The sequence below is a fragment of the Canis lupus genome, chromosome 15 (genome assembly GCF_011100685.1).
Source record: "Canis lupus familiaris isolate Mischka breed German Shepherd chromosome 15, alternate assembly UU_Cfam_GSD_1.0, whole genome shotgun sequence".
NCBI lineage: Eukaryota > Metazoa > Chordata > Mammalia > Carnivora > Canidae > Canis > Canis lupus.
In genome coordinates this window covers 2274867-2294667 of record NC_049236.1, presented here as the reverse complement: position 1 = coordinate 2294667, position 19801 = coordinate 2274867, and the positions used below count along the sequence as shown (strand labels likewise).

The 19801-nt window shown below is 59.3% G+C and overlaps 1 protein-coding gene and 1 long non-coding RNA gene across 10 annotated transcripts in view; one reads left to right on the top strand and one right to left on the bottom strand.

The window, feature by feature from the left end:
- Window positions 1–19444, top strand: part of KCNQ4 (potassium voltage-gated channel subfamily Q member 4) — a 52698-nt gene extending 33254 nt beyond the window's left edge. For 3 of the 6 annotated variants that reach the window (XM_038557730.1, XM_038557727.1, XM_038557726.1), the window contains 6 exons: window positions 1845–1933; window positions 3609–3770; window positions 10513–10733; window positions 11696–11795; window positions 13980–14111; window positions 16338–16728. In XM_038557730.1, coding sequence (XP_038413658.1) covers window positions 1845–1933; window positions 3609–3770; window positions 10513–10733; window positions 11696–11795; window positions 13980–14111; window positions 16338–16713 — 1080 coding nt within the window. In that variant the 3' untranslated portion in view covers window positions 16714–16728. Of the gene's footprint in view, window positions 1–1844; window positions 1934–3608; window positions 3771–10512; window positions 10734–11695; window positions 11796–13979; window positions 14112–16337; window positions 16729–17023 lie in introns of those variants that run through there. The other 3 variants (XM_038557724.1, XM_038557725.1, XM_038557728.1) reach the window with 3 other exon arrangements.
- Window positions 13106–16774, bottom strand: LOC111098942. 4 transcript variants are annotated; one of them, XR_005370092.1, is made up of 4 exons: window positions 16326–16774; window positions 14545–16166; window positions 14287–14386; window positions 13106–14100 (listed from the first exon to the last, which is right to left on the bottom strand). It is a non-coding gene; the product is annotated as an uncharacterized LOC111098942 (long non-coding RNA). The 4 variants fall into 4 exon arrangements; XR_005370094.1 differs by lacking the exon at window positions 16326–16774 and having other exon boundaries at window positions 14545–14698; window positions 15161–16319; XR_005370091.1 differs by lacking the exon at window positions 16326–16774 and having other exon boundaries at window positions 14545–16319.
- Window positions 19445–19801: the final 357 nt, after the last annotated feature.

Here is a 19801-nt window from a genome sequence, read left to right as displayed (position 1 = left end):
GCAGGAATGGGCCACAGGATCAGATTTGCATTTTGAAAGGAGGTGAGTGGGTTGGAGAGTGCCCCGGGTGTGCAGGGGGAGATGATAAGGGGCTCTGGCAACGTGTGGGCAAGACGGGCTGGCGGACTGGCCCCCGTGGGAAGGAGGGAGCAGATTCTGTATATTTAGGAAGTGAAATTCGTGGCCTCAGCAGTGGGGTGGGGAGGTGTGTGGCGGGGGACTTCTAGGTTTCTAGCTCTCCCAACTGGATGATCTACCCTCCCCACTAGAGGGGGACCAGGCTTGGGGCATGAGGCACATGAGTTTGGCCAGAGCAGGGAGAGCCTGAGGGCCTGAGCCCTGGGGGGCAGCATGGAGGAAGCAGCTGCACATACGGGTCTGCAGCTAAGAGGAGTGGGATGTGCTGAGCAGGCAGGGGTGGAGAGTAATGGGGTCAGGGCCAGGATGAGCTGGCCCGGGATGGAGAGCAGGGGTGGAGAAGATGGTCCCCAACGAACTTCGAGGAACCTCAGCATTTGGTGACTGGGGGGAGCAGGGCTGGGCTAGTCAGGGAGGCAGAGGAGGAGCCGCCAGAGGTGGGGGAAGAGAACCAGCAAAGCAGGAGTGCGTGGCCTCAGTTTCCCCCACCGCGCTGAGGCATGCTGATAGGCCGGAGTGGGGAGGGAGGCAGGGGCTCCGGGGCTTTGGGACTCTGTGACTCAGCCCTGGGCTTCCCTCTAGCTGGGGTGCGAGGGGGAGCAGGGCCTACTGGAAGTAGTTCAGGGGATACAGCCCCCTCGGCCTGCCCCCGGCGCCCGCCCTCGTGCTCCCCCATCCAGGCCTGACTCGACCCCCCCTTATCTTTCCGCCCCAGGGTGGAACCCCCTCCGCGTCCCTGCTATCTGCAGCCGCCAGCCCAGCCTTTCCTTCTCAGCGTCCCCTGGGGCACAATGGCTGTGGTCCCCTGGGGCCTGGCCTTCCAAGGGCCATCGTGAGGGCAGGCGGCTGGCACTGTCCAGGCCAAGAGACAGCTGGCATTGTGGGGCCCATAATTAATGCGACAGCTCTGGCAGCTGCTCCCTGGCTCAAGCCAGGGGCCGAGGCAAGCAGGACGTAAAAATACCCCTGTGCTAGGAGGGTGCCTGGCCAGTGAGCTCAGCAGTGGGCAGTGCCTTCGGGGCAAAGAGGTGCCCACAGCGGGGAGGCATCCGGGTCTCAGTTAGGCTCTGTCCATGCCTCCCTGCCCTCCCTAATCACCCCACTCCCAGCCCCTCCTTGGCTCCTCTTCTTACCCGGAGGGAGAAGGACAGTCCTTCCTCTTGTCCAGCCCTCATCCCTCCTGCTGCAGAGACAATCCTGCAAGTCCCCGCATGCTGAGGGGTGGGTAGGCCACGCTCTGTCCTCCCCTCCTCAAACCCCATGGGCAGTGCCAGGCAGCTGGGAAAACACAGGGTGGATTTATTAGGAGCAATAATAATTCACCTAGCCAGTATTGGTCCCAAGCACCTACCGCGTGCTGGGGGTACAGCGGGGACCAAGACACAGCTTAGAGTCCAGAGGGCGGGAAAGACTCATCAAATACACAGGGAATAGCTGCTCCCTGGCTGTGGCCACGGGAGGGAATGGGAGTGTGGACGGGGGAGCCTGGTGTCGGGTGCCTTCTGTGTGCCGGGCACCGTGCTTGGCACTTGGTAGACATTGGCCCTTTTAATCCTCGTAGCAGGCTGTGGGGCCTGCAGCCTCTGGCTCTGGGTCCCCTCCGGCAGACCCGAGGACTGGCTCCTTTGAGGGCAGAGGGCTAGCGAGGGGCGAGAGGCTTCGCTGATGCCTTGTCCCCCCTCCCCTTCCTTCCCTCCTCCGACCAGGCCGCGTGGCGCCTGTACTCCACCGACACGAGCCGGGCCTACCTGACGGCCACCTGGTACTACTATGACAGTATCCTGCCATCGTTCAGGTAGGCCCTGCTGCAGGGGGACAGGGTGGGGGTGGGAGGGGGCTGCTGGCCATGCCCCTTGAGGACGGGGGGGGGGGGGGGGGGGGGGGGGGGGGGGGGGGGGGGGGGGGCTGGGACTCAGAGCTGGAGGGTGGGAATGGGGCCTGGCTCTGCAAATCCCGTGTAATGCAGAGCCTGGAGCGTCCTCTCCCGTCCTGCTCTGCCCCGGGAAGGTGGTGGACACTGGGTACAGGGTGTGTGTGGGGGTTTGCTGCCCCTCAGGGCGGTGACACAACAGCTATCTCCCCTCCGTCCCAGGTGAGGGAGGGGTTAGCCCCTGCTACCTGGCATGCGGCAGCTGCGCAGAGGAAGTGTGTGCTATGGGCAGGAGCGTGTGTGCCAGAGGTCGGCGCCGGGCCCACCCCAGCGCCCCTGTGTGTGAGCCTGCTCCTGCTTTTCCTGGCCCTTGTGCCCAGAAGCGGGTTCACCCCCCTGGCCCGGGTCGGCAGAAGGCTGCCCCTTATTAGTGACAGTCATCCCTGGGGCCTGTGCCTGGTCCTTGGGCAGGAGTGAAGACCAGAGAGTGCGGCTCAGTCCCCAGGGCAGGCGGGCATCAAGGGAGACTGGGCGAGGCTGGGCAAGGGCTGCTGCGCTCAGTGCTTCTCCCGGGTGGGGGGTGAGGTGGGGGGGGCCTGTTCCTCATTAGTTCTCCAAGAGCAGCTGATTCATGATCCCACTCACCCCTACGCCTGGCTCCCCTTCCCTGCTCCCTCCGGGCTCCAGGGGCTTCCTAGGGGAGGCTTCAGAGGCTTCTTAGGGGAGCCTAGGAGAGAAGGGGTGGGGGAGGGGGCTCCCAGAATCATACTGGGTCCCTCCCTCGTTGCCACTTGGCAGAGGCAAGCTCCCATCTCAGAGATAGGGGTTGGTGGTTGGTCTAGAAGGAGCCCCCCCTTCCAGGGGCAGCTCTAAGGACTCAAGGCCTTAGGGAGCGGGACAGGAGCTGGTTTGTTAGGAATGGGGTGTTTGATTGGGAGAGAGGGAGGGAAGATCTGGGGTAGTCCCGGGGCCTCTGGTAGGAGGGATGGAACTTGGTTTAGAGATTCTAGGTCCGCGGGCCTTCTGCTCCTGGGAGCTCACTGTCACACCCCTGTGATGGGCAGGCAGGGGGCAGGTACCCTCCTTCGGTTATGGAAGCGGGACACAGCCTGGAGAGTTAGGAAGGAGCTGGGCCCAAATCTAGTCTCCAGGAACCAGGGGCAGGGGTGGATGCTGGAGGAGTGGGGGGCTGGGCTAGCTACCCCATCAAGTCTCTCTCCTAAAATCCAGTCAGATGAGGAGAGTGAGGATTTCAGGGCTGCCGCTGGCTTCCCGGGAGGCATAGCTCCATGAGCGGAAGTAGGCTACATTCAAGCTCCCGCTTGCCGCCTTCCCAGGGTGCCCTCAAGTTGTGCCCAACCTGCACAACCATACTCGGCAGCCCTGAGGATTTCCCAGGAACTGAGTGCAGAAAGGGAGGGAGGAAGGTTAGTCTTTCCCACCAGCCACCCCCCCACCCTGCCTGTTCTGACTTGGGGTGTTTGCTGAGCCCCTCTAGAGGCAGAGCCTGGAAGGATCTGAGCTCCAGAGCTCGGTGCCCACCAGGCGAGTGGGGGGGTGCCAGGGCCCTGCCTGCCGCTGATGGCGCCCTCTCCTGCAGAGAGCTGGCCCTCTTGTTTGAGCACGTGCAACGGGCCCGCAATGGGGGCCTACGGCCCCTGGAGGTGCGGCGGGCGCCGGTACCCGATGGAGCGCCCTCCCGTTACCCGCCCGTTGCCACCTGCCACCGGCCGGGCAGCGCCTCCTTCTGCCCTGGGGAAAGGTAGGGGCCCCCCGGGGCCGCCACCTCCTCTTGCTTCTCTTCCTCCTCTTCCATTCTTTGTCTCACCCTCTCTCAGACCTGCCTGTGGCCACCATGTGGGTGTCTGGGCCTGTTCTGGGGACTCCCAGGCCTTGTCACGGGGCCGGGGCATTTGTCGTCGGATGGCCTGACAGGTACAGACTGAGAGCCTCTCTGGAGAGGCCAGGCTGGACTCACCTGCTTGTCACCTGGGGCTCTAAGGGTCTGAGCGGGGGAGATGTCCACACCGTCCTCTCCCGGCACCTCCTCCATTCATTCCATTTGTCCTCTTTCTTTCTGTTTCCACGTCCCCTCACTCTTCCATCCCTGCACCCCCATCCCTCCCGGGCAGCTGGAGAGAGGAGGAGGCCGCTGGCCACAGGTGCTTACGGCTCAGGTAATCGTGGGCCCCATTCTGGGGCGCAAGGGCAGGGAACCCCCTCCCCCAGCATGTTCCTCTAGAAGGGGCTCGCCACCTTGCCTCTAGGGAACGAGGTGCCAGCTGGAGACAGAGATCCGTGACTAAGAACCGCTGTAGGACCTACGTAAACTCAGCCAATGACTAATGCTCTTGTCTCGTGCAACCCTTGTCTACAGTTTGGCTAATCCCAGAGGGTCCTCTTGGGATTCTCCCACAATGCCTTTCTTCCTCACTGAGGGACATTTTGCTGCTCCTAACAGTCTCTTTCCCCTTGGCCTGTCTCTCCTGGAGCTTTTGCATCTTGAAAGAAGAACCAAGAAAGAACAATGCTTACCCCTACGTACATGTTCAAACTAGTGGAATTTCAGGCAATTTTGGAGAAGGGCAGCTCTCTAGCTCACAGGATGGGGGAGCGGCTGCTCCTGTAGAGGGTTCAATCCCCCCTCATTCCCCTGCCCTGCCCCCTCCCCATCTCTTTGCTCTGTTTCATCCTCACACATCATCCCTGATCAGCCAGGTGGGTGTCTGGGCCTTGAGCCTCAGGTGTGATTCTGAGCCCTGGGCCCAGAGCAAGGGAGGGGAGAGGCCAGCCACTCAGCCATCAGGAGGCCCGCGTGGTGGAAGCTGGCCTCTGCCACCTGATGCTGTGTGTCCTTGAGAAAGTCATCATGTCACTCTGGGCCTCTGGGTCCTAGGCAGCAATGTGTAGGCGGCTCAGGGGCTCTGGGGTCTCCAGGCTCAAAGGCCTGTGGGGGAGAGGGGGAGGGGTCGGTGCAGAGGATGCCGGGAGCAGCACTTCTTCCCTGTTCTCAGTGAGGGCATCTCTGACCAGGGGCCCAACAGGGAGCAGAAAGCAGCAGGAGACTGGGAGACGGAAGGCCCCTCCAGATCAGGGGCTAGAGGGAGGGAGGCATGACTGGCCAGGCCTGGCTGGGAACTCTCCGGCAGAGAGTGCATGGCACCTCTCCCACCCACAACTGCTGTGGGGCTCTGGGTCCCCCTAAGTCTAGGGCCAGATGACTGCTGAGGGCTTGGCATTCACTAACCCCCAGCCTTGCTTCCGTCTGCCCTGGACTGTCTGTGTGGCTGGGGCTCCTGGTGAGGGTGGTGGAGTGTCCCTTCTTCCCCAGGCACTGCAGGAGGTCGAGCTGTGACTTCTAGGACATCAGTCCCCAGGCTCAGGCCAAATGGCCATATCCTTAACTCTTGGCTATCTGGGCCCTATGGGGTGGGTGCTCCAGACAGGACCCCCCCCCCGCCCGACGCACACACCCACATACATATCTACACTTCTGCTGGTTGTGGTGCTTGTGGAAGGACCCAGAACTACAAGAAGCAGGACTACCTGGGGGATGGCATTGCCAGGGCCAGCACCTCCTCTCTTTGAGGTTTTTCCATGAGGCACTAAGACGCTGTTTCTCAAGGCATGGTCCACTGACTTCCTGCATCAGCATCTGTGGGGCATTGCGTTAAAAAATGCAGATCCCTGGACCTCTCCCCAGGGCCACAGGAGGAGACTCTCTGGAGAAGAGGCACAGAACTCTGCATATTCAACTTGCTCCCCAGGAGATCCTTATGCAAACCCTGAGAATCTCTGCATTCTGGGGATGCGGGCTGGAGGAGGATTTGGGTGGGGGTTCTTCTCTCCCACCAGCCACAGGAAGCCAGCCCCATCCTGGCAGCTCCCCACGCTCCACCCACCTGCCCCCTTCCCACTAACCTCTGTGTCTTGTTCTCAACTTCCAGCCAGATGTTTAGTAATAAACGGAGTTTCTTTCGGATCCACGCCAGCTGGAGACCGAGGTACCCCCTCGCCTGCTCCTCCTGTCCCCACTCCTCCTTGCCCCACCCAGTTCGGGGGCTGGAGAGGGGGACAGGATAGGCCAAGGCCAAGGTGCATGTGCCTGCAGCCTGCCGTCTGCCTTGGGGCCCTGAGGAGGCTCTTACCTTCCTGGGGATGCCTCTGCCGGGTCGGAGGGCATGGGCCTGGTGCCCACTCTGCCAGGAGGGACATCTGTAGGAGATTTGGGATGAGTTCTGGCTCTGCCGCTGACCCGCTGTGCGATCTTGGTCAAATTGCTTCCCTTCTCTGGACCTGTGGAACTAGGAACGGGCAGATTGAACTAGAGGCTCTCTGAGGGTCCTTCCCACTCTGACTTGCCACGTGTTGGGTTTAGCTTCCTGGCTTCCCGCTACCCCCTCCCCACCCCCCGGGGACCGAGCAGATGCCTGAAGGAGCTGGGATTGGCACCTCTTTCGCTAACGCTAGAGCCCAGCTCTTAGAGCCGCATCACCACTACATGCCTTAGTACCTGCCCTGTGCCCGGCCCCGCACGAGGGACGTAGCAGTGCATAAAAGACAGTGCCTGCAGAGTTGCAGAGAGCAGTTGCTGTTCTGTGTGATGAATGCAACAAATGAGGAAGCAGAGGGGCTACGGAGCCAGGGTCAGGCACTTCACCTAGAGGAGCCCCCAAAAGGAGTGGACGTGAGGGAGGGCCTGCCAGGCCAAGGAAGCAGCGTGCACCAAGGCGAGGAGGTGAGAGCACAGCTGTGGAAAGGGAGCAGGCAACCCAGTGTGGCCAGATCTGAGAGTGCGGGCTCAGAAGTGAGGTTGGGGGCTGAGCCGGATCGTGAGAAACCCCAAGGCCCTGGCTGAGGGTCATCCAGTAGGCCCTGCCTGGCAGGCTGGGCTCACGGCGTCTTGGGTCTCCTCAGAAGGGCTTCTGGAGCCTTGTGGGTTTGGGGAGCCCGTAAGTATGTGGCTGACAGAGCTTCTGGCTGCCCGTCCAAGAGGCAGTGCTTCTTCGGAACTAGTGTCCTGGATCCGAACCTGGCCGCCACGCACTAGCTAGGGGACCGTCACCAGACGCCTCAAGTGCCTCAGTTTCTGTGGATGGTAATAGCATCTGCTTCCCCTCAAACCGTGCCTGGCTCATAGGAAGTGCTAGATAAGTGGTTGGCCTTGTTCAGTGTGGTGCGTGGAGCAGCTAAGATCTTATTTTTATTTTTATTTATTTTTATTTTTATTTTTTGTAAAGATTTTATTTATTTATTCATGAGAGACAAAGAGGGAGAGGCAGAGACCCAGGCAGAGGGAGAAGCAGGCTCCTCGCAGGGAGCCCCATGTGTGACTCGATCCTGTGCTCCAGGATCATGCCCTGAGCTGCAGGCAAACTCAACCACTGGGCCACCCAGGCGTCCCAGATCTTATTTTTAAGCATAGCTTGGACACCATGGCTGAAGGCAACGGGGACACAACTGAGAGGTTAAGCTGTGGAGTCTCTGGGTTGGACCTGCCCCTTTGCAAGACGCCGTCAGCAGCGTGGGCATGATGAGCAGGAAGGGCCAGGCCAGGCCAGGGGAGCCAGCCATGAGGCTGCGCAGAGGGGCTGTAGGCAGCATGGGAGGGGATGGGCGGCCTCTTCCCCCTCCAGGAGCGTGGCCTTTGGGCCAGATGGAATCCCTAAAGTCATTCGTTGTGGACGGGAGCACAGGGGTTGATCCAGCAGGGCAGTCGGAGGGCAGCCTGTGTCCAGTCTCGTCCTCCCCCACGGGGTCACCTTAGTCAGGCCTACCCCTCCGTGTCCCAGGCCCTGACAGCCCCCTCAGACCAGTCTTTCAACGTTGGCACCAGGGAAGTCTTGGTTTGGATCATTCTTCACTGGTGACAGGGCTGTCACATGCGTTATTTAGCATTGTTGAGAAGCCTCCCTGGCCTCGACCCACTAGATGCCAGGACCGCCCTCCAATGCGACACCAGAAATGTCTCCAGGCGTTGCTGAGTGTCCCCGGGTGAGCAGAACTGCCCCAGCAGAGAGCTGCTGCCCTGGACACTGTCCTGATCGCTGGTCCCCGAGAAAGAACAGTCTCTGAAGTCTCAGAAAAGGCTGAGTTCTGATCCTTGCTGCCTCTGGGGCTTTGAGCAGGTCGTTTGACCTCCTTGCCAGTCTGTAAACGAGGGATGGTACCCGCGGAGCCCACCACACAAAGCGGCCGGGAGGGCCAAGGCCTCAGACAGGACCTTGCGTGTCCCGAGGAGCCTGGGGTGGGAAGGAGCTCCCCCGATGTCCACCGCGTGCCAGGTTTCTTTCCATTTTGTTTGAGCTTTTAGGCTCCAGAGAGGCTGACGTGAGCCGTTTCCTGGGCCCTGCCCAAGGAGCTGGAATCCAGGGCCACCCCTGGGAAAACAGTGCCTTCTTACATTCAAGAGGAGCCCAGGGCCTCTGGCTGGCTGGAAAGTTACAGAACCCCACAAACCAGGCTGGAAGCTCCTCCAACCATCACAGAATCAGAGCTGGAAAGGGACCTTTCAAGGCCTCTAGTGCAAGCCTCCAGACCCCTTCCTCCCTGAGTCCTGCTGAGAGCAAGCCCAGTCTTGCTTGCACACTTCTCGTGAATAGGGAGGTCCCCCCCTTCTCCCAGAACATCATTGGAGTGATGTGCTGGGCGCAGAGATCTGGAGTTCCAGGCCTTTGGCTGTGTGCCAGGGCCTTCTCCACCCCGCTCTTGCTCTCCCCCTCGGAGGAGTGCAGGACAGAGGGAGGGGTTGCACGGGCCGGGCGGGTGGGGGGTGCTTGCCAGCATGAGGAGAGCCTGAAGGAATGGCTCTGTAGAGGAGTTTGGGAGAGCCAACCTCAAACTTTGGTTGGCATCTCCGGGATGTGTTGAGGGGATCCTGGGCCAGCAGACAGCATGCTGGATTGTGGGGCTTGCCTCGTCCTTCCCTTCTGATATCCTCAGGGCCCCAATCCACGACCTGTAACCTCTCCCTTCTGGGCAGAGGCCCCTACTCCTAAGGATGGCTCTACATCCTGGCTGCCTTCTCGAAGGTGCCCCTGGTTTCGAGATCTTCCTCACCTCAGCACCTTGGCTCTATACCCTGTACCCCATGCCCAGGGCATGGGGGATCCTAGTTCCCACCCAGCCCTGAAACCAGAACGTGTCCCCTGGTCAGCTCTTGACCTGGAAGTGCCTGACAGTCAGTGGCCCAGTCTCCTCCCCGCATCCCTGTCCCACCTTAGGCCTCCTCCAAGACTGGCTGGTGCTCTCCTGAGCCAGGGCCCAGACATTTGGGGTGAAAGGGCCCCCAACCTGCCCATAAGCCACAGCAAGGAGGCAGTCGTCACGAGGGCATGGGGTGGAGGACGTTTGCATAGGTCCTACCAGACAGTGACGACATGATCCTTGAAACCCTGGGACACAGAGTTACCCTCCTGGGTATTGGCTAGCCAGGGCCTGTCCTGGGCCACCTAGGGTCTTCCTCCGAGGATCGGGGATGTGGTAGGGAGTTGGGGTGCAGGAAGGGAGGTCTGAGCACACACCCGGACGTGCACATGTGTGTACCTGTGCACACAGATGTGCAGGGGTTGTTAAAATGGGGGTTCATTAGGCAGTGGGGGGTGCGGAGCTGGGAGAGTGGGCCTCAGTCCAGGTGGGCAGCTCTCAGGCAGGGGGGACCACAGGAGAACGGCTTAAGACCTTCACTGGGGCGGGGAGAGGGGGCACCAGACATGTCCCGGGCGTAGATGTGGGCTCGGCAGCCAGACCACAAGGCCAAGGCCCTCTGCGGCCGGCACGTTGCACCCCGGGCGGGGGCACTGTTTCTGCTCGAGTCTGCGATGCACACCTTGGGAGTTTGGCAATGTTCTGCCTGCAAAGCGGTACCACGTCCTAAAGCCCTGACCCGACCCGTGTGGGATCGGAGAGCTCCAGCAGGAAAGGAGGAAAATATAAATTGACAGTGTAGACACACTGGTACCGTGCTCACACACACACACACACACACACACACACACACACACACACCCCGCCAGCTCCACAGCCGGCCTCTGTGTACAGTGAGGACCTGGAGGCCTTTCTCAGTGTGCATGGCCAGGTGAGCCTCTCCATCCCTCAGCAGCCCGTCTGTGCGCAAAGGGTGGCCACCTCCACCTCCACCCACCCACCTGAGCCAGGCCCAGCTCTCCCATCCTCCTGTCTGTCTCTGACTTGCTTCTTGGGTCTCTCTCACTCCTTCCGCTCTGACATCTGTCTCCTGTGTGCCTCCCTTATCTGTCTGTGCAATGAGGGGTGGGAGATGGGGGTAGGGAGGGGATCTGCTCAGACTGACCCCGCATCAGCTTCTGGAAGGGTCAGGGAACCCCTTGCCACGCCCTTGTTCCGACCCAGGAAGCCTCCACTTGGTGGAGAATCAAAACCCAGTAGCCACCCCCAAGTCCTAAGTCAGCTGCGCCCCCCCTGAACACTCCCCCTCCCTGCTCCAGCTAACTTGGCTCTCTCCCCCACCCGACCTGCCCTGCCAGCAGCCGGATGGGCATCAAGGACCGCATCCGCATGGGCAGCTCTCAGCGACGGACGGGCCCCTCCAAGCAGCACCTGGCACCTCCGCCAATGCCCACCTCCCCAGGCAGCGAGCAGGTGGGCGAGGCCGCCAGCCCCACCAAGGTGCAAAAGAGCTGGAGCTTCAATGATCGCACCCGCTTCCGGGCCTCCCTGAGACTCAAACCCCGCACCTCGGCCGAGGGTGAGCCCCTGGGGGCCTGGGGCCCAGGACCTACCTGCGGTGGGGGGAACCGAGTCTGGACGAGGGGTGGCAGGATGGTTCCGGTCCCAGCTCTCTAACTGCTCGACCGTCTTTGGGCTTTGGTTTTCTGGTCTGTGAATTGGGCGCTGTAACACCTGCTTTGCCAGGCTGCAGACTGTTCAAGAATCAAATGAGAATGTAGAGGGTGGCACTTGGGAGGGGTTAAGAGGGCAGGCTTTGGAGCCAGGCTGCTGGGGTTTGAATCCCGGCTTTGCCACTTATGGGAAAGTTTTAGGATCCCATGAGCCAGTCCTTGGGAAGCGCTGACCTATGGGAGCCTGGGCACGGCTGGCGCCCAGGGCCTCGTCTTCCCTGCCCAGGAAGCTGCCTGCCTTCCACCCTCCCTGGCCCCGTGGAGCAAGGATAGCATCCCCTCTCCGTGCACTGCAGCAGCCTGGGAGGAGCGTCTCTCACCCCGATAGAGAAGGACTGGCTTTCAGGGCCTGACCCAGCAGCGGAGCTGCTGGCACAGGAGCCAGGGGCTCAAGCTCCCTTCCCTCGTGGCTGAAGGATAAGACCGCATGTGTGATTATGTGCAGAGGCCTCGGGTCCCTGGTCTCTGGGGCTCGCTGTGCTCGTGGGACCAGGGGGACTTCCTCCCGGGCTGCGTGGAATTTACCTCAGGCCAAACCCTAAAACAGCTCCCGCTTACCTGGCCCCCAGGCAGATTCTCACCCTGACCGGTCATAGGGCAGATGGGCATGCAGTGAACCAGGGTTTTCCACGTGGGGTAAAGCAGCCAGGGAGGCTGGAGCCTGGTCTGCCTTGTGCCCCCAAGAAGGTTCTAGACCCTTTCTGAGCCTGTCTCCTTATCAGTATCTCTAAAGGGGGGTCCGGCAGGTGGTGGTAGGGGTTGGGAGTGGCCCCTTCTGCTGCCACCACCTGGCCCCCTGACTTTCCAGAGGGCCCCTCGGAGGAAGTGGCGGAGGAGAAGAGCTACCAGTGTGAGCTCACAGTGGACGACGTCATGCCCGCTGTGAAGACGGTCATTCGCTCCGTCAGGTGAGACTGAGGCCTGAGGTGCCCCCTCCCAACCCGTCTGCCACCCATTGCTGCTCCCCATCTGGGGCCTGCCCTCATGGCCAGGCCTGGCCTGGCTCCCGGGCATGCCAGCTGCTGCCTGCCTGGCACCCTTGGCGGTGCTGGCTGGCGGGGACCCCGGAGTGTGGGTGGGGTGGGAGGTGGCATATGGCTCCCAGCAGGGCTTGCTCATCCTCTTCACGTCTGGAGGGCTGGCTGGCTAGGGCGGTAGGCTCGGCTGCCCACTACGGTCCCTGTCCTATACCCGCAGGGTCCTCTCCGAGTTCCCCCCCCCAACCCTTCCCCCTGCTCTAGCTGTGTACCACCTCCTGCCTGTCCCCACGTCTGTCCTGGGGGCTCTTTCCTTCCATCTCTGTCTCAGTTTCATCTTCCTTTCGCTGCTGTGTCTCACCGTTTCTCTCTCTCCTGGGTCTCTTGACCTCAGCTTGTCTGGCTCCCTCAGGGCTTCCTCTAGAGCAGAGCTTTTCAAACCACAGGTCACAACAGTTTGAAATCAACTTAGTAAAATCAATTTAGTGGGCCATGGTCAGCATTTACCAAAAAAAAAAAAAAAAAAAGGAATAGAAAATAGCAGAGTGCATTCCCCAGTAGGAAGGATAAATAATGTTGATGAAACATACGTTTCAGTTACATGTGTGTGTGGATACTGGTTTCTGATGTAAAATGTATTTTTTAAAAGATTTATTTATTTTGGGGGGGTGAACAGGGGGAGGGGCAGAGGGAGAGGGAGAGAGGGAATCCCAAGCAGACTGGCGGCTGAGTGCAGAGCCCGATGACGATGACGGCAGGGCTGGATCCCACCACCCTGAGATCGTGACCTGAGCCAAAACCAAGAGTTGGACACCTAACTGACTGAGCCACCCAGGCGCCCCGTAAAATGTATTTCTTAGGGTGGGTCTGGGTCAAGCAAGTTTGGAAGCCCCTGTCCTCCAGCTTCCTGCCCAAGACTCTCCCCGTCCAGGGCACTCCCCACACAGGCGGGCAGAACTATCATGCCAACCAGAGGAAACCCCACGGCCCCTTCCCCACCACCCCAGCCGGCCGTTGCCCAGTCTCTGCCAGGGATTCGGGGCTCCCCAGAGTTCCTCCTCACTTACCCCCCACCTCCACCCACTAGCCTCCTTTTCAAGGCCAATCTCTTTCTCAGCTTTTTTTTTTTTTTTTTTTTTTTAGATTTTATTTATTTGAGAGTGAGTGAGAGAGAAAAAGAGAGAGAGCACAAACACTGGGAGAGGGAGAAGCAGACTCCTCACTGAGCAGGGAGCCGGACTCGGGGCTCAATCCCAGGACCCTGGGATCATGACCCAAGCTGAAGGCAGAGGCTTAACCCAACTGAGCCACCCAGGAGCCCCATCTTTCTCTGTCTTCTTACCTACCACCCCACCTCCCCAGGTGGATCTGCCCCTTAGTTTCACTCTGGCTCCTAGTTCTGGCTCCTTTGAACAGAATCTCCCTCACATGCCTCCATGTCTGTCTGCGTCCAGGAGGTCTCTTTTCATCCCCCTCTTGCCCTTGGGACCGGAATCACTCTCAAGACTTGTCGTCTGACCTCCTCAGCTGAGAGCCCCCTTCTTATCATCCCAGACCATCCCTCCATTCCTTGCCATGGCCTTTGTCACCCCATAACTGTGTCCTGTCTCCCACTCCACAGCAGGGCTACTCAGATCAAGGATTGGATCTGATGCCTTTTTGGGTGTCCAGGGTCCAGTTATTAGTGGTGCTAATAAACATTTGTGGAACGAATGCAAAAATGTCTTCCCCCAAGCCGTCTTGATCACCGGTGTTCACAGATGCCTGCCCTGTGTCCCAGCTAGCAGGGAGAAACCAGGCCCAGACCCTGCCCTCCCAGGCTAATGCTACTGCAGATACAGGCACATTAAAATTAATAATAATAATAATAATAATAATAATAATAATAATAATAATAAATAATAATAATAATAATACCAGGGAGAGACATCAGAGGGCTAGGGGTGGAACCTGGTGGGGAGGAGGGAGGCTGGGAGACCCAGCAGGGGCTTTTGCAGTGACCCAAGCAGAAGGTGCTCTCATGCTGGGCAGAAGGCTAGCTAGCAAAGGGATGGAAGGATAGCAAAGGGGGCTGGGAAAGAATCCGTTTCCGCTGAGACCCCCCTCTCTGGACAGGATCCTGAAATTCCTGGTGGCCAAAAGGAAATTCAAGGAGACGCTGCGACCATACGACGTGAAGGACGTCATCGAGCAGTACTCGGCGGGGCACCTGGACATGCTGGGCCGGATCAAGAGCCTGCAGGCTCGGTGGGTGCACGGGCAGTGAGGCGACCCCAGCCCCAAAGCGAGCCCTTCGGGGGGGGGAGCACCCACCCCCACCACCCCGACCCCGCGCCGGGACAGAGCCGCCAGCGCCCCCTAGGGGCCGCGGCGGGAGCTGGAGGTTCTGGCCTGGGCTAGGCTCCTGGCTTGCAGGGCGCACCTGCCTTGAGCCTGAAGAAGGACCCAGACGCCCGTCCTCTATGCGAACCCTATTGGCCTGCGCTCCTCGGGGGACGTCTTTAGATGGCTGTTTCCTGGCCCTAAAATAATAGGATTAAAAATAATTAGTGATCTCCCATCTGCCAAGCGCATAGGAAATCGTCCTCAATGCTGCCCACCTCTTGCCTCAGGAACCCTCCCGCATCTCTTCTCTCCACCCAGCATATAGGAAGAATTCTTGCACCAAGACCTTAATCACCTACACCTTGCTCTTTTCCTCTTGTGGTCTGCATTCTCACTGTCCACTCATTGACTTGGTCTCTTAAGAAACAGTCATTGAGCTTTTGTTACTTTTGCCAGACAGTGGGGCTCCGGTAGAAAGCAAGAGTCCCTGGCCTCATGGAGCTTTTATTCTGGTGGAAGGAGAACAGATGATAAGTAAGTGAAACTAGACGATGTCAGATGATGATCAAGGCTAAGGAGAAACAGAAGGGTTAGGTTGTTGAGGTTTGTGATTTTAAATAGGCAAGAAGCTGACATTTGAGAAAAGAATTGAAGGTGCCTGAAGGCTACAGGCAACCCTGTGGCTGTTGAAGAGTTTTCAGAGGGAACAGCAAGAGCAAAGGTTCCGGCAAGTGTCTGGGGTGTTGTTTTAGGAACAGCAAGGAGCCCAGTGTGTCTGTTCTGGCCTGAGAGAAGTAGGCGAGGTTAGTAGATGAATGGCACTTGGACTGTATAAAGCCCTGTAGGCCACTGCAGACAAGCTGGCATTCATCCAGGGGGAGATGCAAGCCTTGGAGAACTTTGAGCAAAGGACTGGCAAGATCTGAGTTGTATTTTAAAAGGAGCACCCTGGGTGCTGTGCTGAGAATGACCTATCAGGGAGCGAGGGTGAAAGCAGGGCGACCAGTGAGGAGGCTGCTTCAGACGTGCAGGCAAGAGATGATGAGGACTTGGACCAGTGTTGGCAGCAGTGGAGGTGGGGAGAAGCGTGCACACTCCAGATATATTTTGAAGGTCGAGCCGACAGGGTTTTCTGATGGGAAGTATAAGAGAAAAAAAAGAAAGTCAAGGCTGAAGCCAAGGGTGATGGCTCGAGGAACAGGAAAAAGTTGGTTTGTTGACATGGAGAAGGCAACAAGTGCAGCAGGTTGCACTCAGGAGAGCTGGGAGGTGTTGGGTTATGATGCCCATCGGACCTCTACGAGGAGTGTTGCTCTGGCAGTTAGGCTGAGCAGTTTGGGCTTCAGAGGAGAGGTGTGGGCTGGAGAGACAGATTTGCCGTCAACAGGGTACAGAGGAATTGCAAATATGGAACGGAAGACGTCACTTAGTGAGAGTGCATAGAGAAGAGAGGTCCCAGGAGTGAGCCTTGGGTCTTGTGCTGTTTCCTGGAGGTGAAGGAGGCGGGACCAGCAAAGGATGGTGAGAAGGAGAGGTTAGGGACGCGGGAGGAGAGCTGGGAGAAGGTGGTGTTTGCGACCCCACGTGAAGGAAGTGCAGGAGGAAGGGCGATCAGATGTGCCAAGTGCCACTAAAAGGTATAAAGAGGCCGAGAGTTGATCATCGAATTTAACAGCACAGGTCATTTGGGATCTTGACAGCAGTAGGTTTGGTGAGATGGTGGGAATGAAAGCCTGCCTGGAATAGGTTTAAGAGAGAGAGGGAGGAAAGAAATTGGAGATAGAGGGCAGAGAGAATGCTTTCAAGAGTCACGCTGTGGCTCTGTGGGCCAGCTCCAGCCGCGTCCGCCTTATAACTCGCATTCCTGCTTGGGTCTCTCTTTTCCCGTCCACCGTCTTCCCACCAGGCAGTTGCTTTACTCATCATGCTGGTGTGTGGTGCTCTTCCACTGCTGGGCTAGTTGGAACACCTGCAAACCTGGAAGGCCCCTCCATCCAGCTCAGTCTCCATTCGTCAGGGCAGAAGGGCGCCCTCCTACCCGTGCAGGCTGGGTCTCCCCGTTCCCCAGGCAACCTAGAGTGCTTGAGGGAGCGGGGGAGGGGTGGGTGGCGTGTGCCTGGGCCCTTTGACGGTTACCTTCCTCCGCAGGGTGGACCAGATTGTGGGCCGGGGGCCCGGGGACCGGAAGGCCCGAGAGAAGGGAGACAAGGGGCCCTCCGACACGGAGGCGGTGGATGAGATCAGCATGATGGGACGCGTGGTCAAGGTGGAGAAGCAGGTGAGTATGGGATGGAGCTTCGCTGCTATGGCGGAGCTGGTCGTGGGCCGAGAAGCTCCGGAGGGCCGCGGGGAGGTTGCCCGCCTCAGCCGCCGCCGGGAACCCCAGCCTGGGGGGCGGGAGCAGGGCCCGCGCCCCGCAGATAAGCCCCGCCTCCCAGGAAGCCCGCCCACTCCTGCCAAGCCCCGCCTCCCGGTGGGCGTGGCCTCAGGTGAACCCGACCCGGTGTCGTCTGCTGCCACGTGACCCCGCCTCCGTTGTCCATCTCTAGCTCCCGGAATACTGCAACCAGTCACAATTAAATTTCCCTCCGGGAAAAAAAAATAAATAAAAATAAATAAATAAATTTCCCTCCGGGAATGAACCTCCCCACCCCCCCTTCCGTTTCCCACCTCCGCCCCGCCCCCTGGCCAAGCCCCGCCTTTCCTTCGCCCCTCCCCGGCCAAGCCCCGCCTCCTGGCCCGCCCCCCGAGCCCCGCCTCCCGCCCTAGCCCCGCCCCTCCGGAGCCCCGCCCCCTCCCAAGCCCCGCCTCCAGCCGCGCCCCGCCCCCGGCAGGTGCAGTCCATCGAGCAGAAGCTGGACCTGCTGCTGGGCTTCTACTCGCGCTGCCTGCGCTCCGGCACGTCGGCCAGCCTGGGCACCGTGCAGGTGCCGCTCTTCGACCCCGACATCACCTCCGACTACCACAGCCCCGTGGACCACGAGGACATCTCCGTCTCCGCGCAGACGCTCAGCATCTCCCGCTCGGTCAGCACCAACATGGACTGAGGGGCTTCTCAGGGGCGGGGCAGCACACGGCCGGCCCCTGGGGCTGGCGCTCGGCCCGCCCTCGGAGGCCCCGGACTCCTCTCTTACTTGAACTTGCTCCCGTGCGGGGAGGGAGGCCACACGCAGTATTGAGCTGCCTGGGTGGGCGCGATACCCGGCGTGGGGGTGCCAGCGACCTGCCCCACCTCAGGAGCGTGAGATGTCCGGCCCCCCAGAGCCCCACCCGTTCCATCGAGGCCCCGCATGGCCCGCTGGGCAGGGGCCGTGTCCCGGGAGTGGGAGTGGGGCACTGGGGTCCTGGGCCCCGACCCAGCTTCCAGCTATGCAAGGTGAGGTCTCCGGCCCGCCCTTCGCCCTTCGGACAGAGCAGGGAAACCCTCCCGCCAAGTCCCCGCCCCACTTGGGGTGGGCCCAAGGTGCCCAGGGGTACCTATAAGCATAGAACCCTGCCGCGAGGCAGTTGGGCACCATATATGCAAACTATGTTAAATATGCAACTTTGGGGACCCCCATGGGGTCCCTCTGCCCCTCCCTCATTGGGAGATGGGCCCCAGCAATAGCTGGTCTCAGGCTGCTTGGCCATGCCCCCCATCCTTGTTCTTTGGCTTACCACCCGCTCCTCACCCAGCATGGGGCCTGTTTATCCCTTGCCTCCCCAAGGGCAGCGCATGGGCCTTTCTTCCCATTGGCAGGTATCCCCTCCCAGGGGCTCCTTCCTCCTGCTGGACGTCCACTCCCCTCCTTGGCCCTCCAGACACCTCGGTCAGCACAGGTTTCTGTATTGGCCTCCAAATCTCCCATGGACAGTGCTCCTGTGGTCACACAAAGTTTCCCTGAACATGCGGAAAGCCTCTCCTACTCACTGACGCACACGATCACACACACTTGGAGACACGAGCACACAGCCATTCAGCCTTTCTTGGGCCTCGGCAGCTGATGCCAGGGGACAGAGGAAGCCTGCCGGTCCATCTGAGTAGGAGAGGGAGCTCTGAAGTGACCCCAGGCCTCACCTCAGAGTTTTACTAGCTCCCGTTTCTCAAGATCTACTTCTCACTGGTCCAAGAGCCCTACCTGCTGCTTCTGCTGCCCCCAAAGGTCCTCCTACAGCACAACTCAGGCCTAGGCCTCTCGGGCCTGGACGGCACTGGAAAGATCCAGGCCCTTCCCCAGGGTGGTTGTCAGGCCTGCTTCCACTAGACTTGCCCCCTTCCTCGTCCGTCTCAGCCCCTGAGAGAATACTAATGCATTTAGCAACTCCTATTTGTCGGGCACCAGCTGTGCCTTTGGCATTCGCAGGCACCGTTTCCCTCCTTCTGCACCTCACTCTTCACTTCAGTTGGCAGCCCCCCCATACTGGCATTAAGTCCCCCCCTCCATGCCAGGCCCTCAGCACGTCTGAGGGCATCCCTACCTTTCTGTCCCTCTTTTTTGCAAAGCCAATGCAGGGAGCAGGAGGGTGATGGGTAGTGGACCAATGGTGACCGTCTGTGGGGTACCAGGGAACCAGGGGCTCAGGCCCAGCCACCTGCATCTCATGACTGGGGACCTGCATGCACCAGCTCCAGGGCTGGGGCTGGATCTTGCTCAGCCCCATGGTGCCCAGCCTCTGCCCCCACATACCCTCTGCATGTGACCATCATGCCCTGGATGGAGCCTGTCCTGGCTCACCTCACCTGCACTGCACTGTCCCCAGAGAGCCACCCCCTATCCCCTCAGAGACAGAGCTGTGGAGAGGGGCAGGAGAATGGGATCACCCTATGACCAAAGGAGATTTGGGATGAAGCCCTCCCTCTTTCCACGATCGAGGTTCCCCCACCAACCCCGTTCTCGGATATGCAAGTACCTCACTTTGTTAACTTATTAACTTATTGGTTTCATTAAAGTTTTCAGTAGGAGGTGGTTGCTTTTGGCTGTTCAGTGGCTCTGGGTGGGGTACCTGGTCTGGGGGTGGGGATGAAGACACTTGGATTAGTCGGCACTCTTCTGGTTGTAAACCACAAAACCCTAACCCATTATAGCTTAAGAGAAAAGGGAAGGAAGGAAGGAAGGAAGGAAGGAAGGAAGGAAGGAAGGAAGGAAGGAAGGAAGGAAGGGAGGAAGGAAGGAGAGCACAGCCTTGCTGACACCTTGATTTAGGCCCAGTGAAGCTGATGGGTGAATTTCTGGCCTCTGGAACTGTGAGACAATAAATTCTGTTGTTTGAAGTCACCCAGTTTATAGCAATTTGTTATGGTCACTACGAGAAACTACTACCGTGGGTTATTTGGTGTAATAGTGAGAGAAGCTACTCTCACTACCTCCCATTGATTCCCGGAACTGCACATTTGGCTGTGTCAATGAGGACAAATCACTGTGCCCTCTATGATGGGAAGGACCCGGGGAATGAACCTGACACCAGGTGGCTAGATGTATCCCTGCAGAATGGTGATATATTGGGTATTCATGTCCCTGCCGATGGTAGATTGGACATACAGTAGTGGCAATAACCGGGTCAGCTTTGGTGGGATAAGTCCATACTGTTGAACCTGTAAAGGAAGGAAGGAAGGAAGGGAGGAAGGAAGGGAG